Below are 26,813 nucleotides of genomic sequence, written 5' to 3'. Positions count from 1 at the left end.
ACACATTTACTGCACACAAGAACAATATCAGGGGGTATTGCAGGGGAAAAGTGGATTCCGAAAGTTGATTTACTGCTTTCAGGGATATCATATTGTCATTGTTTTGAGCACTAGTGGCAGTTTTAGATGCAACTTGGTTGAACTGATGAAAATTAGACATGTAAATGCATTGGCTCAAAATGAATAGGCATGTCTGCCTCACTGCTCAAGCACAATAGAGGAAAGAGGACAGTTTAATCAGACTGTTGAGCTTTTAAAGGTGTGAGTGAGTAATTGTCTTCGGTTCTTTTATTCTTTCTGCAGGGTGACAAGGAGGCAGAATTAGGACTGCCGTTCTCTCCACTGTGTGACCGGAAAGCCACTATGATTGCCCAGTCTCAGATAGGTAGAGCTCTCACAAACAAACATACTCGCATTCTATCTCTGCAGTATATATTATGCATACTGTGCACAGTATGCAGATTTTTTAATTTTTTATTACAAGCTTTCGATCCCGATTTCAATTCGATTCATGTGGGTATACTGTATTTCAGTTGTAATGTCCATTTTGCTTACATTTGAAAGTAATTCTGTCCCAGCTAATGCTGTTAATTATACAGGGGACCTTCTAACTAGGTACATTACGAAAATATAAATTCTACAAATTATATTTATTTGTTCTTCATAAGTTTGGTCACATTTAAGCTTTTAAAAAATGTACAAATTAATATATTCCATCAATAAATATGATTTTATGTTGTATATATTATATTTTGTTACATGTCTATTGTGTCATGCATAATTTATACTATTTACATTGATTTGTTGAATACGTGCCAAAAATCGGTACTGTCTCTTTAAGAAAACCGACAGTTCTGTAAATGAGCACATTTTTTTTTTATTTAGTTTTTATTTTTTTATTATATTTATTTTTCACACATTATACATTTGCACATATACAGTGAAACTCTTTTTTTCACATATCCCAGCCAAGCTGGGGTCAGAGTGCAGGGTCAGCCATGATACAGTGCCCCTGGAGCAGATAGGGTCAAGGGCCTTGCTCAAGGGCCCAACAGTGGCATCTTGGTGGTGCTGGGGCTTGAACCCCTGACCTTCTGATCAGTAACCCAGAGCCTTAACCGCTGAGCCACAACTGCCCCCCCTGAAAGGGAAGTGCACCATGCTTGGACATACTGCAATACCAAGTCGATACGTGGAGTGGACGGAGCAAGCCCCGCTTCCATCTCCCAGGCCCAAAAAGCAATTTAATATATGGTCCCCGGATAGGAGACGTATCAGATATTAAACTGATAAGAACAGATACTACACTTGATCTTAGCCAAAAGGCCTCATTTTAATGAGAGAGGACTCCAATGGCTGTTTTACCTCATTTTTGCTATTCATAAATAGAATTAAATGTTTATATTTTGTTGTTTCTGATCAACAATTGACTGTAAAGAACAGAAAGTATTAAAAGAGATATTATTTAATGACAGATGGATTGCGTGGATCTTGTCTTTGGACACACATCACACGGAATGACTCAAACCAAACTTTTACCCTCAACATGCAGTGAAAGGATGCTGAACTTCTTTGCAAATATACTACTTAATCACTGGATAGTGAAATTTGAACATTTACCAGCCAGTGGCTAATCACTGATATTTTTAGTCACATAGCGTGAAATTTGGTCTCATATGCGAGGGATTTTAGAGAGTTGTGCAGGCAGTGAAAGATCAATCTTGATATCGAGAGCATTCAAATGAAGATTGCGATGCATCAGAAAATCTATATTTTTACCCAGTCCTATTCAGTACGTAGTAAGTTGGTATTCCATTTAAAACATAGCCATTGACTTATCAGCTAGAATGGAATACAAGCTAAATACACAGTGAATACTACACAGTATACTGCCTTTTTTTAATTATTAAGTGAAACATTAGGCATTGTTCCATGCTGAACATTTCAAACGGTAGTTGTCACATGACCTTATCACGTTGCTTGTTAGTAGGGTCCAGTTATGGATCTTGGAAATCAGAACTTAAGTCAATACTTATGCTATATTTTTAATTCAGTTTTGTCTAAAAATGTCTTTTAGCAGTACAATCAAATAATGAGTCAAAAAAGAGATCTTGGCTGATTCTTCTGGTTCATTTGTCTAATTGTGCACAGTATACATTCTACTGCAGATGTGTTAAGAGTAGTTGCCTAATATGCTATTCCAAACACAGCCTTACAGAAATGAGTTTAGTCTTGCCATACTTAGCTCTTTACTGCCACAAATAGTCTACTGTAACAATAATATGCTCTCTTTTGATGTTTAATGAAACTCATAAATGTACAGTTTGATTTATTGACACCATAAGTGTCTTGATCTACAGTAAATCCCGTTATTGCTAATGACTTTCTAACAAGTTAAATAAATGACAGAGGTTTCTAAACAAACTACACCCTTTTTTTCCATCAAGGGTTCATTGATTTTATCGTGGAGCCCACGTTCTCTGTTCTGGTCGACAGCACAGAGAAAATCATTAGTCCTCTCATAGAGGAAGCTGTAAAATCTGAGGGGGTCCGCAGGTCAAGGTGAGATGAAGTTCATGTGTTCATCATGGTAAAGGTGTTTTTATGCAGGGATTAAAATCTGTGCATAATCTGCTTGTGTAATGCAGTTTAACAGGTCGGGGCTCGGCCGCAGTGGTGGAGTCAGTACAGAGACACAGCGGTCGTGGTTCGAATGACGAGCAGGGAGGCACTACAGATTACTCACTGGGCAGCATCGACCTGAAACGAGTGCAACACCTGCTCTCTGAAATCATTCAGAACAACAAGGAGCGCTGGAAAGAGCTGTCTGTTCAAGGTGTGTACAAGTGTATATGTTTTACAAGTTACACGTAGTTTGAAACTTTAAAAAACCCATCTCGAGATCCCTGCGTTCTTTTGTGCTCGGTTAAGCTGTCATTGAGCACAAGAGCTCGTCATCTGTGGAAGGCTGTGCTGCCTGTTGCTCTTGTTCGTTTGGTGAGGCATGTTGTCTGTACAGGTGGAGCGCTGACTACCCCCTATTGCATCAAGGTGGTACATCAAGCTTGAATTGCTCCGATGGTAGAAACATTCTGTATTACAGAATTTACGTACAGATCGGGGGCGTGGTTAATTGCGTTCATTTTTAATTAATCGCACAAATTAACGTGTTCAATCGACAGCTCTAATATAGATATATGAAGTTACTGTTTACAAAAAACACTCGGATCCAGCACTTTCATATTCTTTTGGCACTGCGGAAAATAACTGTTTTCAGTGGGCGCTTAATTTAAATAAATCTGAAAATGACCAAAAAGTGATTTTTGTAGGGTTTGAAATACCTCATTTCTGAAATATTATTGGAGATTTGGGCTTCTTTAAATTTCCATCAGAATCAGTGGATTAGGAAAAACTCTGACACAAAGTCAAACAAAGACACACCTTCATTGTTATTGCGTCTGCTCTAATAAGCTCAAACTTTACACAGAGGAATAGCACAAACTCTGATCGCAAACGATTGTAATTTCCAAATTAATTTCCAAACTGATTTTAATTTCCAAAGTGCAATTGCTGTGACCGATAGTAGGTCAAATATTATCTAACGATTATCATATGCTACCATGTATCTAACGGGACGAACAGGACCCGTCTTATTACATTACAAATATAAAAATAATGTAATACTTCTAAAATTATGTCTGTATTTATTTTGAATGCAGTAGGTAACTTGTTCAGTTGAAACCGGCTGTTATTAAGTTTGAATATTCAATATGATACTATTAAAGTCAAATATGATTATTTACTGTATGTGGGCCAATAATTTAAGCAGTAAAGACGCATATTGCATGTCTGGTGGCAGTTTTCATTTTTATACAGTATGCCTCATTTTTCAGGCTTTAGAAGTGTGTTAAAGGGACAGTTCCCCCAAAAATTAAAATTCTCTGATCATTTATTCACCCTTATGCCATTCCAGATGTGAGTGACTTTTTTTCTTCTGCTTAACACAAACAAAGATTTTTAGAAGACTATCTCAGCTCTGTTGGTCCTTACAATGTGAATGGTGACCAGGCCTTTGAAGCTCCAAAAATCACATAAAGGCCACATAAAATTAATCCTTTTACAGTGGTTTAATCCATGTCTTCAGAAGTGATATGTTAGGTGTGGGTGAGAAACAGATCAATATTTTTCCACTTTCACTTTCAAAATGTTAAAGAATGTGAAAGTGGAGATTTATAATAAAAAATAACTTAAATATTGATCTGTTTCTCACCCACACTTCTGGAGACATGGATTAAACCACTGGAGTCATATGGATTAATTTTATGTGGTCTTTATGTAATTTTTAGAGCTTCTGGTCACCATTTACTTGCATTGTAAGGACCAACAGAGCTGAGATATTCTTCACACACACACACACACACACACACACACACACACATATAAATATATATATATATATATATATATATATATATATATATATATATATATATATATATATATATATTCTTCATACATATACAGTATATACGTATATACACAGTATAAAACTTTATGAGGTGCATCCTGGGATGTTTTTAAACAGTATTTAAGGAGTTTCCTTACATGCTTTTCCTCCACTGTCTAGTCCAACTTATCCATTCAAATTTGTTTTTACATTTGACTACAGAGCTGATACTTTTAGTTAAAGGGATAGTTCGCCCAAATATTAAAATAGTCGTCATTAAGTCACCTTCATGTTGTTTCAAACTCGTATAACTTTCTTTCTTCCATGGAAAACAAAAGGAGATGTTAGGCAGTATGTTTGCCCCAGTCACCATTCCCTTTTATTGCATCTTACAATGAAAGTGAAACTGAGGCTGTCAGTCGCTAACATTCTGCCTAACATCTCATTTTATTTTCCACGGAAGAAAGAAAGTCATATAGGTTTGGAACAACATGAGGGTGAGTAAATTATAGAATTTCCATTTTTAAATGAACTATCCCGTTAATGATAATAACTTTGGATCTCACTTCCAGAGTTGGCCAATAAGGAACATGAGAGAATGTCAGAACAGGAAGTGGACCCCTTGAGGAATGCAAAAGTCACACTGTCACACAGCAGTCCAGCCAGAGGGAGTCAGGAGTCTGAATCAAAGTCGCTGAACGAACTGAACTATACAGACTCGACTCACTCTTCCCAGGACTCTCTGGACCAGAGTTACCAGTCCCCCACAGAGGGACATGGCAATGGTTCAGCTGACGAGCACAGCTCAAAAACTCTGCCTTGGAACGGTAAAACTGCCTGACGTCACTACGTCAGTGTGGAATTTGAATGTTTTTAATGCAGCTTTTGCTGTGTTTTTAATCACAAACTCAAGGATGATGTACATAGCATTGTCCTCATTGTATTGTAATGCTGTTATACTCTTGGGCTTGGAGGGCTAATTGTGCAAACGGATGTACAAAATGTCCACGGAGCGACTTGTGCATCGTCATAGAGACGGTAGTGTGCAGTGTTGTCATGGCAACTGTGTTATTGCAGGAGATGGACCTTTACCATCCCTTGGGATGGATTTAGAGAGTCCCTGAAATGCAAAGCTACCTTTTTGCTTCCCGGGCTTTTTTTCTGTTGATTTAATTTGTTTATTTTTTTATTTTTTGTTAATGGTTTTTTTGTAGACTGTGTCGTTATTTATTAAAGATTACGCAGCTACACTTTGCACCACAATTAGTTTTGGGTTTTCTACTTAATACGGTCATGTTTATGGGCTCTTTATGGAACATTAGGTGGACTGGCAGCAAATCAGGAATATTTTATGGTGTTCCGGCACGTTTCTCTGTGTACTTATGAATGTTATTCAGTCCAGTTTCCAGAACAATTCATAAAGAGCATTTTTTTTATTGTAGCATGACTCATACTATGTGCAGCTGTAAAATTTAAGTATAACATGCCATCAGTGAGCCAATTTTTACCTAATGGTAAAGATACGCACTGGCTGTTGTTGAGGTATGTGTCCTGAAGGGGGCGACATTTCATTTAAACAAACAACATGGCAACCCTTCAGTCTCCAAATGAAGAGAATTGTGTCCCTTTAATTCCATACAGTATTATATCACATAGCCAGTGTCTAAACAAATGTTGCATACATTGACTATGTTTTGAATTGAATACTAGCTCACTGATTTACTGTTTGCGGCCTATTTTTTTGAGAATAGTAAGTGAAACAATGTATTACGCAAAGATAACCATTTCAAACAGTAACATGACCTGTGACAACATGACAGCGAGTGGTGTCCATTTGTCTTGAAAACAAATAAGTTATTTAGCATTTTAAATCAAATTTTGCATAAAAATATCTTAACATTTGGCAGTCCAATGCTAAAAATATACAGTATTGGGATACAGTATTCCATGCAGTGTGCTCTTTTCTATACTGCGTATTTTTTGGCAAATGTATATCATCCAGGTATTCCAAGCAAAACATTTGCGTACTGTGCATTATATACATAAATTAATACTGTATATACTGCAGAAATAGTAAGAGTAGGATGGTAGTATGCTTTTCGAACATAGCCATTGTCTGTTTTTACACTGTTCATCTGAACAGTTTCATGAGGTTTTAAACATGCTACCAAATCACTGTATCATGTTTTATAATGTTTATGTAAAAATATTAATACATTTTTGCATTATATATATATGACATAAACTGACAAAAACAAACTTTATTTTTGTCATTGCATCTTTTTTAACTGATTGAAGTGTGTGCTGAAGTAATACTTTGTGTCTTTACTTTCTCACACACACACACACACACACACACACACACACACACACACACACACACACACACACACACACATATGTTGGTGCGGCTATCACTATGAGGACTCTCCATAGACATAATGATTTTTATACTGTATGAACTATAGATTCTATCCCCTTACCCTACCCCTAAACCTAACCCTCACTAAATTTTTACATTTTCAAAAAAACATAATTTAGTATGTATTTTAAGCGATTTGAATTATGGGGACACTAGAAATGTCCTCATAAACCACATTTATAGCATAATACCCTTGTAATTACCAGTTTGTAACCTAAAAAAATTTTCCTCGTAAACCACCCAAACCCGCCCACACACACACACACACACACACACACACACACACACACACACACACACACACACCATGACTGAACATTAGGTTGAAAGCACATTTGAACTCAAGGTGATTTAATTGTAGCAAGTAAACAGAAAACATCAAATAAAAAGGATTTCTGACCTGAACACATACGGCTCTGCACCTCTGCTAGTGATCTGTACACTCATTTATCAAAAACAGAATGATAATAAAAAATACCTAGAACATCTGTTGAAATCATGAATTTTTTTTATGAAAACTGTTTTATAAGGTTGCCAAAACACTTTTTGCGTTATACACAAATAGTATATATAGTTGTTGTTTTTGCATAAAATAAAGAAGTGACATTGTGACATTATTTTATATTAAGCAACCCCCTCAAATTCTCATTACTGTAATATTGTAATGAAAATCATCCTATCTGAATACACATATTTTATTAAAAATCTAATTAAATTAGTTCAACAAATGTTTGCATTACAATAAGAATTAGGTTTTTATATATTTACATTTATATATATATATATATATATATATATATATATATATATATATATATATATATATATATATATATATATATATATATATATATACACACAGCTCTGGAGACCACTGCTAAATTTCTATGAATTTATTATTTATAGGAATGTGTTTGAGTAAAATGAACATTTTTGTTTTATTATTAGTACTGACAACATTTCTCCCAAATTCCAAATAAAAATATTGTCATTTAGAGCATTTATTTGCAGAAAATGACAACTGGTCAAAATAACAAAAAAGATGCAGTGTTTTCAGATCTCGAATAATGCAAAGAAAACAAGTTCATATTCATTTTTAAACAACACAATACTAATGTTTTAATTTAAGAAGAGTTCAGAAATCAATATTTGTTGGAATAACCCTGATTTTCAATCACAGCTTTCATGCATCTTGGCATGCTCTCTACCAGTCTTTCACATTGCTGTTGGATGATTTTATGCTACTCCTGGTGCAAAAATTCAAGCAGCTCGGCTTTGTTTGATGGCTTGTGGCCATCCATCTTCCTCTTGATCAAGGAAGATCAAGGATAACCTTGTACGTGGCTTGATTCATGCACCCTTCACAAAGACGAATCTGCCCAATTCCAGCCTTGCTGAATCACCCCCAGATCATCACCGATCCTCCACCAAATTTCACAGTGGGTGTGAGACACTGTGGCTTGAAGGCCTCTCCAGGTCTCGTCTAACCAATAGACGACCAGGTGGAGGATCGGTGATGATCTGGGGGTGCTTCAGCAAGGTTGGAATCTGGCAGATGTGTCTTTGTGAAGGGCGCATGAATCAAGCCACGTACAAGGTTATCCTTCCTTCTGTTCTAACAATGTTCTTCAACTCTGAGGATTGATTTTTCGAGCAGGACAATGCACCATGCCACACAGCCAGGTCAATCAAGGTGTGGATGGAGGACCACCTGATCAAGACCCTGTCATGGCCAGCCCAATCTCCAGACCTGAACACCACTGAAAACCTCTGGAATGTGATCAAGAGGAAGATGGATGGCCACAAGCCATCAAACAAAGCCGAGCTGCTTGAATTTCTACACCTGGAGTGGCATAAAATCATCCAACAGCAATGTAAAAGACTGGTAGAGAGCATGCCAAGATGCATGAAAGCTGTGATTGAAAATCAGGGTTATTCCACCAAATATTGATTTCTGAACTCTTCTTAAATTAAAACATTAGTATTGTGTTGTTTACAAATGAATATGAACTTGTTTTCTTTGCATTATTCGAGGTCTGAAAACACTGCATCTTTTATTTTTATTTTGACCAGTTGTCATTTTCTGCAAATAAATGCTCTAAATGACAATATTTTTATTTGGAATTTGGGAGAAATGTTGTCAGTACTTTATAGAATAAAACAAAAATGTTCATTTTACTCAAACACATACCTATAAATCTTAAATCCAGGGAAACGGATAATTTTGCCATGGTCTCTTAATTTTTTCCAGAGCTTTATATGTATTTTTATTTTCTTATTATTTTGGGGTGAAAAATTTCCTATTTTAAAATTTTTTTTGTCATATCCATCCCAATATGATTTACATTAACAGCTAGTTAATAGGACTGGGTAAAAATATAGATTTTCCGATGCGACTAAAAATAACGAAATAATGATTAGCCACTGGCTGGTAAATGTTCAGATTTCACTCACCAGTGATTTAGTACATTGGCAAAAATGTTCAGCATCCTTTCACTGTGTTTGGAGTAAAAGTTTGGTTTGACTCGCTCTGTGTAATGTGTGTCCAGAGACTGAATAATTTCTCTTTTAAAATCCTTTCTGTTCTTTACAGTCAACTGTTGATCAAAAACAACAAAACATAAACTTTTAATTCTAATTGCGAATAGCACAGATAAGGTAAACAAGCCATTTGAGTCCTCTCTCATTAATATGCGCTCATTTACAGATGCTCTTTACAGAACTTCTGGTTTTCTTAAAGAGACATTACTGATTTTTATGTTTTCTACAAATCAATGTAACTATTGTAAATGGTTTAAATTATGCATTAAACAATAAACATGTCACAAAATATATATAATATCATATTTATTGATGGAATACATGGATTTGTACATTTTTTTTTCTCCCCAATTTGGCATGCCCAATTCCCAATGCGCTCCAGGTCCTCATGGTGGCATAGTGACTCGCCTCAATCCGGGTGGCGGAGGACAAATCTCAGTTCCCTCTGCGTCTGAGATGTCAATCCGCGCATCTTATCATGTGGCTTGTTGAGCGCGTTACTGAGTAGACCTAGCGCACGGGAGACTCACGCTATTCTCTGTGGCATCCACGTACAACTCACCACGTGCCCCACCAAGAGCAAGAACCACATTATAGTGACCACGAGGAGGTTAACCCAATGTGACTCTACCCATCCTAGCAACCGGGCCAATGGTTGCTTAGGAAGCCTCACTGGAGTCACGCCCTGGATTTGAGATTGTACCTATATTGTACCTACCTTGATAATGTACCTAGTTAGAAGGTCCCCTGTATAATTAACAGCATTAGCTGGGTGAAAATTTCTTTCATATGGAAGCAAAATTGACATTATAACTTAAATATACCCATATCGGGGCCTGGGTAGCTCAGTGAGTATTGACGCTGACTACCACCCCTGGAGTCGTGAATTCGAATCCAGGGCATGCTGAGTGACTCCAGCCAGGTCTCCTAAGCAACCAAATTGACCCGGTTGCTAGGGAGGGTAGAGTCACATGGGGTAACCTCCTCGTGGTCGCTAAATTTGGTTCTCGCTCTCAGTGGGGCACGTTGTGAGCTGTGCATGGACGCCGCGGAGAATAGCGTGAAGCCTCCATATGCGCTATGTCTCCGCGGTAACGTGCTCAACAAGCCACATGATAAGATGCGCAGATTGACGGTCTCAGATGCGGAGGCAACTGAGATTCGTCCTCCGCCACCCGGAGTCACTATGCCACCACGAGGACTTAGAGCGCATTGGGAATTGGGCATTCCAAATTGGGGAGAAAAGGGGAGAAGAAAAAAAAATAATATATATATATATATATATATATATATACCCATATCAATTGATATTGAATCTAAATCTGAATCAGATAAGGGAAATACTTGTTAATGATTGGGACAGAAAAAAACAGTTCCCTATCATTTTTCTTTTAAATTTGTTGGTGACCTCATTAAAATAGTGGCATAAAAGAGCTCTTAGCTGTTCAAACTTATTTACACAAACCACAAAATTTGCCCTGTTGTTAACTTGGTATTATGGTATTATGAGACACTGATACAGGCTGATGATTCTAATGTTTTGTGTATATAACAGAAGATCTAAAATAATCCAATGATCATGTGAGTATGTATAAAGCTTTAACTCTTTGTATGATGCCCACATTTCAGAAATTCAGAGAGTTGGTGAGCTATACACAGTCATGTGGGGACATCAGAGTCACGTCTGCATACAAAACAGCCATACCTACAAAAATATTCCTTTTGTCAGAGAAAGTTTCAACAAAACGTCAAGCTCTTTCTACATGAGGTGATCAAAAATAAAGTGGCAGGATGTGATTTGCAATCCTCTCCATGTATTGCTAAAACATTGGCGGAGCATCAGTTTTGTAATGTAACATTTTCATTTTATAACTAATCATGAAGTTCATAGAAAACTTTAAAAGAGCCATCAGGCGATAATAAAATATAACAGCATGAAGGTTAATATTATGAAATAAAACAAAACAATACAAGAGAATATAAACAGTGGGGTCCAAATGGCTGATGTCTTGTGGCCAATGTCACAAATTTGCTTACACGTTTGAAAATAGTGCAGAATCTTAAATATTTCTACTTTGTTTTATGTCCTTTTCTTTGTTTAAAATTTTTTTAAATCCCAAAAAATTCTGTTTCTTTCAATGTTAAATTGGAGAAAAAAACAAAACAAAACAAAAAAACTCCCTGATTTTCAATGGGGTCTCAGACTTTTAGGCCCCATTGTCTTTTGGAGTGAAATGACTGTATTCACTGTCAAAATCTGTACACAGAAGAACAATTTCACCTGCAAACAATAAAAATAAAAATCAAATAAAAAAAAATTTTTAAAAAAATGGAAACAAGGTATAATGAAAATAGCTTCCAAACAATACTATGAATTAATTCACTTCATCGTGTAACTCTGTTACTCTGTCTGACGGTCTTTATGTTCTCCGCTGTTCTCCACATCCTCCTGGAAAGGCGAAGAAGAATCTGTTTGGTTATTCAGCACCTTTACCCCTGAAAAAAATAAATAAAAAAAAAGATCTAAGAAAGAGTGACCAACCTAGAAATTCAGAGAGGAGTGATAGGATAGACTAGACAAGAATGTTGACAAGATTTTTTTAATTAATTTTTTTCTTGTTCATAACCCCAGTCCTAAAATAATTTTTTTATATGTAAGCATTTCAATTGTATTACTATAGAAGCCCATCATCACCACATGTGGGAAAAGGTGCATTAGTAAGTCAAAATTATGAGATGCTAAGTCAGATTTTTTTGTTGACAAGTCCTCATTATGAGACATTGTCATTCATGACATAACAGGCCAACATTATGAGGTAGTAAGTCATAATGATGAAATATCATAATTCTTAGATACAATACCATTAAACCAAGATTTCTGGTGAATCCACCTATAACAGTGAGATTGATTGAGGTTTAAGGTTGTTGAATGAAAGATGCCACTTCAGCCACATTGTTTTGTTTTTTCTTCCTACTTAAAATCCTTTCGAGAGTGCGTTTGCTCAGTACAATTCTATACAATTCCGCTAATGAGGCAAGTATTTCATAATTAGTAAAACCATGTTTGAAACCCTCTTCAATTAGTTCACAAATCATTAGTCAGTATTATTCTCTGCAATGAGAAAACATCAGATCAATGTGAGTTTGTAACTGAATTATGAATAATTTATGAATGAATATCTCATAATTACGACCTTTTCTCATTAATATGACATACTATCTCATAATTTGGACTTCTTTACCTTAGTAGCACATAATTTTGACCTTTTATCCCTTTATGACTTTTTCATAAAAATTACTTAGTATATCATAATTATGAAATAGTATCTCATAATTTTGACTTTTTTATCTCATAAGTTTGACATTATCTCATTATGAGTATCTCATAATTTTGACTGTTTATCTCATAATCTTTTCTTTTTATCTCATAATCATGACTTTTTATGCCATGAATATGACTTCGTATCTTATAATTATGACTTACTATCTCATAATTATGACTTTTTATGCTATAAATATGACTTACGATCTCATAATTAGACTTTTTTATTACATATTGACTTTATCTCATAATTATGACTTAGTATCTCATAATTACGCCTTCATATCTCATAATTATGACTTACTATCTCATAATTTAGACTTTTTTATTCCAAATTGACTTTATCTCATAATTCTTCCTTCATATCTTATAATTATGACTTACTATCTCATAATTATGACTTACTATCTCATCATTTGGACTTTTTTATTCCAAATTAACGTTATCTCATAATTATGACTTACTATCTCATAATTATGACTTACTATCTCATCATTTGGACTTTTTTATTCCAAATTGACTTTATCTCATAATTATGACTTAGTATCTCATAATTGTCTTCAAATCTTATAATTAAGACTTTTTTTCCAAATTGACTTTTTGTCATAAATATGACTTATTACCTCATAATTTTGACTTATGTCATAAATGTGACTTGGTATCTCATACCGTAATTATGGCTAACCAAAGCACAATTTTCCGGAAATGGTATCCCATTTTTGACAATTTTGTTATCAAATTGAATGTAGTGATCTGAGTGATTAAATAATGAACAAAATAATATGATATCAAAATAAATGTATATAAAAGTATGTAAAAAAAATTAATAAGATGTATGAACAACTAAATTTGCTTTGGCATTAATTAATTGAACTAACTTATACTCGGTGAAGAAATTGAAATACATTTAATTGAAATCATTTTTTAATTTTTCATTTGAAATGTTTTTTTTTTTTTTAATAGTGTAAATCTAACCCTAAATCTGAATGGCATAATAGCACTGCTATTCCAGGATCAACAAAAAAATATCTTTCTACTTGTCATCTCATGTTTTTCTGTGGCATTAAAATGTGTTGATAATTATGGCCCCTACCAGGAATGAAAGGTGGCTGGTGCTGGTAGGGTGTGTCTTTGCGTCGTGGCAACAGATCCCCAGGTTCCTCTGACAGTGTGTCCAGGTGTTTTTGAGAGAGTCTGTGAGGATGATGGCTCTCTCTCTCCTCCTGCTGGCTATCGCTGTGCTCTTTACCTGCAGGATGAACAAACCATGAGTCCCAGCATGCACCAGTCACTGTCTCAGCCACTAAAGGACCAAACTTACCCATTAAGACTTACCCATTTGACTATTTAAAGAAGAGGCTCAAAGACATTCAAAGGTTGATATTGATCCTACTGTACATCTTCATACCCTCTAATTGTTCATAAAGGTGAAATATGTAACTTCTGCACCACTAGTGGCACTAAACTGAAAAAAATTACTGTCTTCAAACAAGTTTGGAGAAACAGCTAGTCTCGCCCCAAATTTACACCATGTTTGGCACAGTCCCCCCCCAAAAAATAAAAAAATAAATAATAATAATAATAATAATCTGGAACTGAGTGTCTATGTAGCAAAGCTAGTAAAAGTAACTAGTACACACTTCACCTTCAAGCCATATTACATGTAAAGCATGTATATATGTATAATACATTCAATCAATTATTCGTCAGAGAGTAAGATAATATATTTTAGAGATTGGAAGTGCAGGACCAAAAGGATAGTAACGTTAGATAAATATCACTCACTCAAAGTTATTTACATCATTCCTTCTTTTTTATTTTATGTTTCAAAAATTGTTTATTACTTTTTCTCTACTCAAAACCATAAAGAAATTGTTACAGCTGATCTCAAAAGTGCCAAAAATATGCTGCACGCATTTCTGATGCCACATATATACATAGTAAGTATTTCAAAAGCCATTTTTTCAAACAGGACAGCTGGTCATTATAAGTACATAATTGAAAGTGAAGAACAAGCATTTCATTTCACATAAATAAAATAAAATAAAATAATTGTTGCTGTGGAAGTGAACATAGAAAGAGTTGAGAAAGTACAATGCATAAATTTAGATGAACAGCCTCTTCTTATTTAAGAGTCCAAAGAGTGAAGAGGGCAGTAAAGTTAAGGGTCTACAGTGTGCCAGGTACATTATTTCGGCTATCGAGAGACAGATGAAGGACTGCTCAAGATTTTCTGCTCACTTCCTGAAGTGTCTGGTGTGTTTCCTGCATATGAATATACAAAGCAATGGCAATAATAATATTGAAAATAATAAGAGAGAAAAAAGAATTATAATTTTAAAAGAAAGTGGAGGGAGGAAAGACAGAGACAAAAAGTCTTGTCAGTAAAGTACAGTCGATCTACCATCCGAGCAATCAGCTATTCTACATCTATTAGTGGTGATTATAGTTATAGTACATATAGCATACAATTTATATTTTATATAGAATCAAAGCACTCAAAATGACATAAATCAATCAATAAATCAAAAGCAAGAATTTATTTACATCAGTAAATTATTAATGAAATGAGTAAATAAATCCGCAGGTAAATGCAGCAATGTATTTTGAAGTAATTACATTAATAAATAATAAAATCAAAAGTTAAATGGAAAAATTCTATTTTTAAAAATAATGAAATAAGTAAATAAATCCACAGTCAAAAGCAACAATGCATTTTGAAACAGTTAAATCAATAAATAATTAAATCAGTAGTGAAATGCAACTATTTATTTTGAAATAATTAAACCAATTAAGTAATTAATTATTAAATCAAGCAACAATTACCAACTTATTTTGTAATATTCCATAAAAACTAAATTATTGTTAAAAACAGTCCATGATATCCACTTTCACAAAACTAGTACTGCATTTAAATCATTTTCTTTTCATTATAATAATGAGCATTTCCAAATGTCACTTTCATAATAATAAGCTTCATATATGAATGAATTTCCCCACAGAGCTTTTTCATAACAATATGAGATTTTGCATGCATTACTAGTTTTGTGTCAGCAAATATCATGAAATGAGGTTTCTAATAATAATTGGTGTGTTTTCATATTACTCTGCCAAATAAATTGGGACATTTAATTATTTATTTAATTAATTATTGATTTAATCATTTTGATTGACCCAAAGAGCTTTCCCATTATAACGGAACACTTACGAGAAAAAAATGTGAATGCAATGCTAATTTTGTAAAAGTGAATATTATTAAATGTTCTTAACAATAATCATTGTGGTTTCATGGAATACTACAAAAAATGGCATATATTTAATGGTTTATTCATTTAATTATTTCATTTAGAGTTTTTTTGTTTTTTCTACACCAGATGGGAGGTTGGAGGATCTACCTCTGTCAGATATTAGGGATTGTACTGTCCACACCATTGTTCAAAGGAAAGATATTCTCACTTTGCTTGCCAGTTTTGTTCTGGACTTACCCCCATCCCCACTGCCTGGCTGCCCCTCAGAACTGACATAAGACTCATTGCTATTCGGCTCTGAGCTGTTGTGATTGGCCCACTGAGCTTGGTTGGGAAAATGCTGTGCTGTGATTGGACTGGGCGTGTCTGGGCTGTCAGAGAGCCCCACATCCTGCTCCTCCTGCCTCTGAAAGTGCTGCTCCACCACCAGCTGCAGCTCTGCACTCAACACAATACACACAGCACAGCGCCACACAGTGGACACAGGCTATCAGCACAGGCGTGCAGTGTGTGTGACACTGTGAGACCGCTCAACCCCATTCAAATGTATGAAATGAATCTGACAGCACACAACGATCAACCATGAAATGGACAATGAATGACTGACGAGATGCATGTGTGCTGTATACTGTAAATCTGAAGCCAAAGAAATATATTAGATTACACTCTCAAATATGTCCGATTAACTTGTGGTGTAGGCTATAACTGTATTTTATAACATGCTTCTTTAGCTTGTTGAGTTGGGCTGCATGATATAGCTAAAACATACATAGTATATCTTGGTATTTTTCACCCTTTAGACAAAATTTCAGAGCAAAGTTCATATTTATATACCGGTATTTATTTTCACTGAAATGTCCTAAATTTACACAAAAATAATGATTTCTAATCATTTACATATATACACTACTGGTCAAAAGTTTTAGAACAATAAAACTTTTGTTTTTGAAAGAAAATAATGCTTCTGTTCACAGAGGATGCATTAAGTCGATGAAGAATGATGTAAAGACATTTATAATTTTACAACAGATTGATTAATTCTATTTAAATAAATGCTGTATTCACTGTAAAAGAAAAAAATTGTTCACTCAACTTAAATTAAGCTAGTTATCTGTTTGCTTTGACTCAGTCAAGTTACATTAACAAAACATATCAATTTCTTTCAACTTAAGAAGTTTTGTCAAGACAACTAAATAATTCCTTGACAAAACTGTTTATTTTTTGTTATCTGGATTTAACAAGTTTTGTTCAAATAATTTTTATATTATAACATTCAAGGCTACTCCGGATGCATAGCAGCAGGCACAGAGTTTTCAATACAAAGCTCAGTAATGGTGACACTCAACAAAAACCATTAAATAAAATATAAAGATATTAACATCACCACACAACTATTAACTAAAAGTAAAGGCAAAAACAACAAAAACAGCACAGATAAAGTCCACAAACTGCAAAAAAATAAATAAATAAAAATAAGCCTACAACACTAATCTTATTATTTAGTCATGCTGCAATGCATGCTGGGACCTGTCAAATCTTTGCTTTTTCAGTCAACTTTGTTAAGTGAGTTGAAATGGCAAATATGATTGTTAATCCAACTTAAGTACAAGTTAATAGAATCAAAACTTAACAAGTTCAGTTGGCACAACATTTTAGTTGTCTCAACGCAAAAAAGCTTGTTGATACAACTAAACCTTAAAATCAGTTTTTATAGTGTTCTTTAAACTTTTGGTTCATCCAAGAATCCTCTACTTGCAGCAGTGCAAGTGTTTGGCATGTTCTGTTCATTGAAGCTGCCAGTTGAGGACCTGTGATGGGTCTGTTTCTAGATGGACTGACTCTAGTGTACTTGTCTTCATGTTGTTGTGCATCTGAGCAATCTACTTCCCTCTACAGTAGCGTACTGCATGTCCTGGTTGGATCCAGTTTGCTTTAATCTTTCATGAATGTGTTTCTATTTGACCATTTTGAAAACCAAAATTTGACTTGCAAGTGTAAAGAAAGAAATGCAAGTAGTGTCCTCAATACCTCAGCAACTGGAAAAAGACACCGTATTGTGATTTCCACACTTCATTAAGTATCACAATCATTTTCAACTGTTATAATAATAAGAAAAGTTTCTTGAGTACCAAATTAGCACATTAGAATGATTTATTGAAAAAGGGGAAAAAATGAAAAGAAATAAAAATATAAAATACTTATTTCAAACAGTAATAATAATTTGCAACCTTACAAATGTTTTTGGCAGTATTTTTGATCAATTTAATGCATAATTGGTGAACAGAAGCATCAATTTATAAAAAGAAATAATAATAATTTGACCGGTAGTGTCTTTATCCTCCTGAAACCCCATGTCCACATGCAAGGACATTACGTTTTGGCCTCTCTATAGGCTATGCATTATTTAATTTCATTTAAAACGACTGATCTCAGTTCAGGAGACCCTGGGCTGTCAGTAAAGGGTTAAACTTTCGACGCACCGAGTCATGTGACAAAACAACATGGTGCCGATTTCAGCTGAGTTTGTCTTTGGGAGAAATGGCAACGTAAATACATCTAGTAAGAAACCTCATAAAGTTTTTACATTAAAACCTGTTTGAGTCAAAAAAAAAGTAGAGTCTCCAGTTTCATCCGATATGCCATTTTAAAAATTTCATCTATTTATCGCAAACGGCAAGCTGTTAAACACAATGACCATGTTCGTGGACTATAGGCTCGTTTCCCCTAAAATATCCTATATTCACTGTGCATTTTTGAGAATAAAAGGATGCATCCAAAAGCTGAAAACACTTGCTTTCAGAGGCTGTATACTAAGTTAGGATGAAAATAAGGTGCATTTTGAACTGTTCTGAGATCAGTGCAGACAGACAGCACACTGGAGGTTAAGTCATTCTCTAATTAGGGAGCAAGGAAGCATCCTATAGCTTTCCTATGCAGCTAAGTGCATTCACTCCTAACATCCAAAAAGTTCAGTTTCAGGCTGCAGATGATGTTTGAACCACTCAACATGTTTGGCAGACATGGGACAATGGTAATCAGTGAAAAATTTTATTTTAACACAGTTGGCAGTGATTGGATGATGCTGGCAATTAATTTGAATCAGAATAATTTATGCTAATTTCTGATGTAATATCTGTAACGTCTCAAAAACATGAATAACCAACACTTCTGGAAACATAAACAATTTGATTTAAAAAAAAACAAAAAAACATTTGACTTTCTATAGGTTGGTATTATTTACAGTTTCACAACCCGCTGTCTACGTATGCGGACATCAGTTTTTTTTGAAAAATATTTGGTAAATTTTTTTTTTATGTATATATATATATATATATATACAGGTGCATCTCAATAAATTAGAATGTCGTGGAAAAGTTCATTTATTTCAGTCATTCAACTCAAATTGTGAAACTCGTGTATTAAATAAATTCAGTGCACACAGACTGAAGTAGTTTAAGTCTTTGGTTCTTTTAATTGTGATGATTTTGGCTCACAAATAACAAAAACCCACCAATTCACTATCTCAAAAAATTAGAATACATCATAAGACCAATAAAAAAAAAAAACATTTTTAGTGAATTGTTGGCCTTCTGGAAAGTATGTTCATTTACTGTATATGCACTCAATACTTGGTAGGGGCTCCTTTTGCTTTAATTACTGCCTCAATTCGGCATGGCATGGAGGTGATCAGTTTGTCGCACTGCTGAGGTGGTATGGAAGCCCAGGTTTCTTTGACAGTGGCCTTCAGCTCATCTGCATTTTTTGGTCTCTTGTTTCTCATTTTCCTCTTGACAATACCCCATAGATTCTCTATGGGGTTCAGGTCTGGTGAGTTTGCTGGCCAGTCAAGCACACCAACACCATGGTCATTTAACCAACTTTTGGTGCTTTTGGCAGTGTGGGCAGGTGCCAAATCCTGCTGGAAAATGAAATCAGCATCTTTAAAAAGCTGGTCAGCAGAAGGAAGCATGAAGTGCTCCAAAAGTTCTTGGTAAACGGGTGCAGTGACTTTGGTTTTCAAAAAACACAATGGACCAACACCAGCAGATGACATTGCACCCCAGATCATCACAGACTGTGGAAACTTAACACTGGACTTCAAGCAACTTGGGCTATGAGCTTCTCCACCCTTCCTCCAGACTCTAGGACCTTGGTTTTCAAATGAAATACAAAACTTGCTCTCATCTGAAAGAGGACTTTGGACCACTGGGCAACAGTCCAGTTCTTCTTCTCCTTAGCCCAGGTAAGACGCCTCTGACGTTGTCTGTGGTTCAGGAGTGGCTTAACAAGAGGAATACGACAACTGTAGCCAAATTCCTTGACATGTCTGTGTGTGGTGGCTCTTGATGCCTTGACCCCAGCCTCAGTCCATTCCTTGTGAAGTTCACCCAAATTCTTGAATCGATTTTGCTTGACAATCCTCATGTGGTTGTGCATCTTTTTCTTCCACACTTTTTCCTTCCACTCAACTTTCTGTTAACATGCTTGGATACAGCACTCTGTGAACAGCCAGCTTCTTTGGTGATGAATGTTTGTGGCTTACCCTCCTTGTGAAGGGTGTCAATGATTGTCTTCTGGACAACTGTCAGATCAGCAGTCTTCCCCATGATTGTGTAGCCTAGTGAACCAAACTGAGAGACCATTTTGAAGGCTCAGGAAACCTTTGCAGGTGTTTTGAGTTGATTAGCTGATTGGCATGTCACCATATTCTAATTTTTTGAGATAGTGAATTGGTGGGTTTTTGTTAAATGTGAGCCAAAATCATCACAATTAAAAGAACCAAAGACTTAAACTACTTCAGTCTGTGTGCACTGAATTTATTTAATACACGAGTTTCACAATTTGAGTTGAATTACTGAAATAAATGAACTTTTCCACGACATTCTAATTTATTGAGATGCACCTGTATATATATATATATATATATATATATATATATATATATATATATTGCATATTTCTTAGGGGCTACTATTTACAAATCATAAGGGGAATGGAAAATTCACATAGAAGTCACGCTCGGGTTATATATTATATTGTCTAATGCCGTTTTTGCATTCTTGCAAGAAAAGGAAAGATCACAAAACTAATCTAATGATATGACACTTAATGGCTAAATAAAACATTTTAATAATCATGATGTTGATAATGATGCTTCATTTTATATTGCCACTCGCCAGCATGCCACTGTTACTATATCATGAATATTTGGTGTATCGCCCAGTCCTATTTCTTAGTGACTTAGAGTAGAGAGCTAATGCACTGTAAGCTGATATATATCTCATTCAGCAGCACTGAGAGCATTTTAAGAGCTTTCAGAAGTTTTGAGCTCTGCAGACATCCAATGGTAAAAATCTGATATGAGAATGCCTAATGTATCCTCTGTTGTTATAATGGCATAATTATCAGAGTTAATAACACTTTAACAATACTGAATTTAGTTACAGTAAGAAAGATTTTATCATAAATAAATAACTTGGAAAAAAAAAAAAGATTTACATTTTTAAATCAATGTAAAACAAAGATAATCACAAAAGGATGTTCACTGAACAACATCCATTAAGTCACAGAAATTCAGAAAGAATAAAAATACTGGGAATTCCAGAGAAATAAACTACCTCTAGCTCAATAGCAGAGACAATACTCTGCAGTTTTACCCTGAAAAAAGTTGAAATGACGTGGCACAAACCATTTGGCATCCAGAATCTGAAGTATTTATGCCATAAGATGTACATTATGTTAATATGTATTTATACACTATACCCAATTTACACATGCCTGTACATAAGATTATTTTTGGTTTTTCCATTTATACTATAACAGTGCTTGATTTTATCCATCGGGAATTGATTGTATAGTGAAAATTGGGGGTTACGTACGAGAATGGAGTCAGGTGTTTGGAGGAAAGGGGAGAAAATTATTACATTTTGATTAAAGATTACAAAGACGGAGCCTGGGTAACTCAGCGAGTAAAGATGCTGACTACCACCCCTGGAGTCACGAGTTTGAATCCAGGGCGTGCTGAGTGATTCCAGCCAGGTCTCCTAAGCAACCAAATTGGCCTGGTTGCTAGGGAGAGTAGAGTCACATTGGGTAACCTCCTTGTGGTCGCTATAATGTGGTTCTCGTTCTCAGTGGGGCGCGTGGCGAGTTGTGCGTGGATGCCGCGGAGAATAGCGTGAAGCCTCCACACGCGCTATGTCTCTGCGGTAACGTGCTTAACAAGCCACGTGATAAGATGCACGGATTGACTGTCCCAGACGCGGAGGCAACTGAGATTCGTCCTCCACCACCCGGATTGAGGCGAGTCACAACACCACCACGAGGACTTAGAGTGCATTGGGAATTGGGCATTACAAATTGGGGAGGAAAAAAAAAAGATTACAAAGACATAGATGCACACTAAGGCCAGGAATTTGCATTAAAGGAATATCCTGAGCCTGATTCTTATTTTTTAAGAAAAAGAGGGACGAGTTGAAATCATTTTTTGTGGTAATCAACATTATGCAACAAAGGCTGTTGACTGAGCTTAACTTGAACCCGAGATATTCCTTTAAGAAAGTAAATGGGGACTATTTTGATTTCATGTTGACATTTCACTGAGTATCTTCTCAAAACTTTTCTGCATTCTTGGCAAAGTTAGAGAAAAAGGAAAACTTTTGCATAGGACCATTGCACCATGACTGGCCACATCCAGCACTGCCAGCTAGCTTAGCATATCAGCAAATCAGATTGCTTTAGCTGTTTCTGCCTCGCACTGACCAAAAGGATGCTGAGTGTTCACTCAAAACTGCTCTGCCAGGCTATCCATTTGAGGCCATCTTTCTAGAATGATGTATATCCCCTCCTCCCCCACTTCAATCAATAGCTCAAGCTAATGTGAATTTAGCACATCCATGCCAGGAAATGGCCTTGCCCATGAGTCAGCGAGGCAGACTCCACCACTCTCCATCGTATTCATTGTTTTAAAACTTTGACTGCAAACACTGCGTGAGCACTGATAAAGAGAAAGTTGTGCGATGAGACATTTGTCTGACATAACTGGTACTGAAGTGGGAACCCCACAGGTACATTTTGGATGTGACAAATGCATTTAAAAATGGGAGTGAATCCTAAATGATCATTCCGTGTGTGTTTTGAATGGTTGATATAGTGATAACCTTAGCAACATACTGGCATCTCACTGCTGTAAACAAGAAACAAGGATGCTAAAAGTTTAACCTGTTTGGTTTTAGCTACTTTTGACCACAGAAAAATTAGCAACTGGAGACATATTTTTAGTAAACCGCTTTAGGAAGAGGCGTCATGTTTTGTTTATGCTCTTTAAGCATCTGCTTTTAAATAGCATGCTCTCTCTAGAAACCGTATAACACATGAGTTACTCTAAGGCTATGTCCACACTAATCTGTTTAAGTTTGAAAACTCAGTTTTCAGTTTTCAAATGTCATCGTTTTTCAAAGGATGCAGTCATGGAAAGCATTTTCGCATTTCGTTATCTTACACAGTTTTGCTTCTCAAGTAAAGTAATCTTGTTGTAAGGATGTTCAGATATTTTGGTAACACTTTCTATGAATCCCACATTTATAATGCATTATAATGCATCAGTAATGTCTCATAATACACCTTATAACATGTTATAACTTCTCATAAATAATTGTAACCACAATTATACTACATTATAATACTTACCTATTCATAGTTATACCTTAGAGTATAGTGCACTATAACACAAGCAACATCCAATTGTATCTGCAGAAGTTATAATGTACTATATATTTGTAATATATATCATAGGTATGCTTTAAGTAATGTAGCAAAAGTAATGTCTTCTTATAAACATCCATAAGATATTTTAAGTGGTTATAAGACATTTCAAGTCATGCTGGAATTATATACATTACACATGCACAAAATAACACACATTCAATGTACATTTTGAGATATTACAAAAAACACTTTTAAAGCTACAAGGTTAAAATATACCAGAAACTCTAAATATGTAATGTTTATGTAATCACACATGTAGCCAATCTTCTTGAATGTAAACACACCCAAGAATAAAACAAAAAATCAAACTGATTCTATGCTGGACTCTGTTCAATAAACTTTAATGTTTGTACATCTTATTTGGAGACTTATTTTATGAATAACTTCCATTATATAAGTTTGACTTATCTGTTTATAAGAAGATATTGCTTTTTTAACTTAAAGTAGGCAAAGACCACTTATAATATAATCATGTCATAAAGCCTATTGACTGTTTACACTATATAGCACTTATACGATTAACTTTATTAGCTTCTGCTATGTTAAAATTGGATGTTGTTTGTGTTATAATGCATTATACTCTTAAGTATAACTATGAATAGGTGGTCTTATAACTGTAGTTATAATTATTTATGAGAAATTATAAGGTGTATTATGAGACATTATGGATGCAGTACAATGCATGTATAATGCTTATACAATGCATTATAAATATGGGCTTCATAGAAAGTGTTACCGATATTTTTTACTGGAAAGCAAAACAAAAATACTGAGCAAGAAAATATAATTTTTGCATTCCAACACAGCAAAGGTTTAATGTAAATGCAGCTGTCAATACCTGAATAAAAAAAATAAAAAAAAAGTGAATATTGTTGAAGAATGCGGTTGTCACTCCTTTAAATAACCAAACTGTGTGAGTACAGTAAAGAATTAGATACTCAAAAGAGGAGTGACAACAGTATTTTGCTGCAGTGTGTACACAGCCAGTGTGGATCTGCCTTAAGTACACATGCCTCATTATCTAAACTCAAAGAGATTAACTCAAAATATGATTTAAGATATGACACGCCAAAGCTTCTTGCAAGGCTTGCATTGTCAGGGAGAATTTCTGAAGGCCTATCACTATCAAATTATGGGATTTACACTTCTTAATAAGAGTCACATTGTTTAAAAGAATCCTCATTATCTTTGATTCATTGTTGACATCTTACTAAAAACACTGCATAAACTCAAAATAATGAACTAAATAATTTCAGCTAAAAACCAGGAAGGAGAAAACACAGTTCAGATGATGAGAAAATTAATAAGTCAAAGAACAAATGAATACAAGCAAGATCTGAAATGAAGAAGTCAAATCAAGAAATAAGTTTTTACTGGATAGACTGCATTGATTCAATGTCAGTGCAAAAGACTTCAGCCTTTGAATTAAGTTACTGCTCATAACCGACGACACCGGCACAGGCAGGATAGCATCTTTTTATATATACATCATGTATGTTGTTTATAGAGAAGGAACTGCATTAATATTAGTGACTTAAGCAGGGGCAGTGTGTTCATTCATTGAGGGGGCTCAGTGTGTGGGTAAACGGGGTGCAAATCAGTGTCATTAAAATTCATAAAGTGTGAATGCTAATGGAGAAGATGACATGATAGAGTAAGCATGTGTACTGTGGATCATACACACAGATAGCATAGATGGTTCATTCCTACTATGCAGTACATGTTGCGTGTCTTAAAATATTGGATAAAATATTAAACACACAATAAAAAATAAAAAAATTCATATTAATTAAATTTCTTTGTAAATGTGAAATATTTGTTAATAATTTAATTCACTATAAAAATTTAAAAAAATCCATCCTGTGAAATTACAGAAATCAAAAAATTTTTTTTTTACATTTTTATTTTTTTAAACAAAATGTTGCCACCCTCGTGTATGCAAACTCTCAATCCTTCTTTAAGCAATGGCTAACATTAGCTCTTTACTTATGTCCTGTTAGATTCCATCCTGTTAAGCATTCTGTTCATTTTCTTGCCATTGTGTAAATAATGAAGATATAATTCATAAAGTTTAAGTGCCTGAGCTTGATCAGTGCACATTTCTAAAAGTCTGGTATTCCCTTACATAGAAACACTTCCTTAAATTCAAACACAAGCATATATATTTATTTTTTAAATGATCAAAAAGTACTGCATAACAGAAACGTCCACATATGGTTACATAAGAGCCTGAAACGTCACATGATTTCATATTCAGATTGTGTAGATGGATGGGTTGGGGGCTTGGGGTCCATACCTCTCATTGTAGGTGGTGTGTAGACGCTCTGTTTCCTCTGGGCGGGAGACAGCTGGGCCTGGCGTGGAAAGTGGAAAAGCACAGCGTGAGAGAGGGTATCTGATTTCAAGCAGACTCTATTTTAGGAGCTTTGCTCCAGAAGGTAATCAATGACAACTGCATCAGAGCTCCATCCATCTCGTTCCAAAGCCCTCAGCTGAACATCTTAACATGGAGAGCTCTGCAGAGCACAAGCCCGAGGCTTAGCTTACATGTGTCCACTAAGACGGCTGAAAAGGAATACCTTGTGATGTCTGATATGGTGCTGGTGCAGACAGCTTGTCTAACGTTTGTTATAAGTGCTATTTTTTGCGTCTTGTGTCAGTTATAGGATGCTTTTTGAGTATACTCACCTCCATTTGACTGCCTGTAGTCTGCTTGTCATCGCCTGAAAGGGAAAAATAACAGAGCAACTTTAATATCAGTGTAAGACCCTGTGAAAATAAAATTGGAGTTTTGTGGTATTTAGTTAATGTTTGTTACTTTAAGGTCATCTACAGTACATGCTCGCGTAATCCTAAAAATTGGCCAAATTAAAAGGATCGTTCATCCAGAAATGAAAATTCTCTCATCATTTACTCACCCTCATGCCAGAGTATGCCTGTCTTTGTTCTGCGGAACACAAACAAAGATCATTTTAAAAAATTGTGTTTTTGTCCATACAAAGTAAGTCAATTGGGTCCAAAACTTTCAAGCTCTAAAAAGGACAAAGACAGAAAGATTTACATTGT

General features: G+C 35.1%; 2 protein-coding genes and 1 non-coding gene across 6 annotated transcripts in view; 1 reads left to right on the top strand and 2 right to left on the bottom strand.

Moving 5' to 3' along the window:
- The window catches only part of LOC127447378 (dual specificity calcium/calmodulin-dependent 3',5'-cyclic nucleotide phosphodiesterase 1A-like), an 85,720-nt gene extending 79,014 nt beyond the window's left edge, over positions 1–6,706 (top strand). For both annotated transcript variants that reach the window (XM_051709218.1, XM_051709219.1), the window contains 4 exons: positions 304–385; positions 2,448–2,562; positions 2,649–2,836; positions 5,020–6,706. In XM_051709218.1, the coding sequence (XP_051565178.1) occupies positions 304–385; positions 2,448–2,562; positions 2,649–2,836; positions 5,020–5,288 (654 nt within the window). In that variant the 3' untranslated portion in view covers positions 5,289–6,706. The remainder of the gene's footprint in view (positions 1–303; positions 386–2,447; positions 2,563–2,648; positions 2,837–5,019) is intronic.
- On the bottom strand, positions 1,148–1,337 carry LOC127447669 (U2 spliceosomal RNA). Its single transcript, XR_007898406.1, has one exon. It is a non-coding gene; the product is annotated as a U2 spliceosomal RNA (small nuclear RNA).
- Positions 6,707–9,701: 2,995 nt separating the features above from the next.
- LOC127447386 (protein phosphatase 1 regulatory subunit 1C-like) overlaps positions 9,702–26,813 on the bottom strand; it is a 29,997-nt gene continuing 12,885 nt past the window's right edge. For 2 of the 3 annotated variants that reach the window (XM_051709231.1, XM_051709232.1), the window contains exons 4-7: positions 26,436–26,470; positions 26,044–26,101; positions 16,218–16,418; positions 14,524–14,997 (exon numbers count right to left, since the gene is read on the bottom strand). In XM_051709231.1, coding sequence (XP_051565191.1) covers positions 14,930–14,997; positions 16,218–16,418; positions 26,044–26,101; positions 26,436–26,470 — 362 coding nt within the window. In that variant the 3' untranslated portion in view covers positions 14,524–14,929. Of the gene's footprint in view, positions 11,907–13,825; positions 13,982–14,523; positions 14,998–16,217; positions 16,419–26,043; positions 26,102–26,435; positions 26,471–26,813 lie in introns of those variants that run through there. The other variant, XM_051709233.1, reaches the window with a different exon arrangement.

The sequence above is a fragment of the Myxocyprinus asiaticus genome, chromosome 10, assembly GCF_019703515.2.
Source record: "Myxocyprinus asiaticus isolate MX2 ecotype Aquarium Trade chromosome 10, UBuf_Myxa_2, whole genome shotgun sequence".
NCBI lineage: Eukaryota > Metazoa > Chordata > Actinopteri > Cypriniformes > Catostomidae > Myxocyprinus > Myxocyprinus asiaticus.
This window is presented reverse-complemented; position numbering and strand designations above follow the sequence as displayed.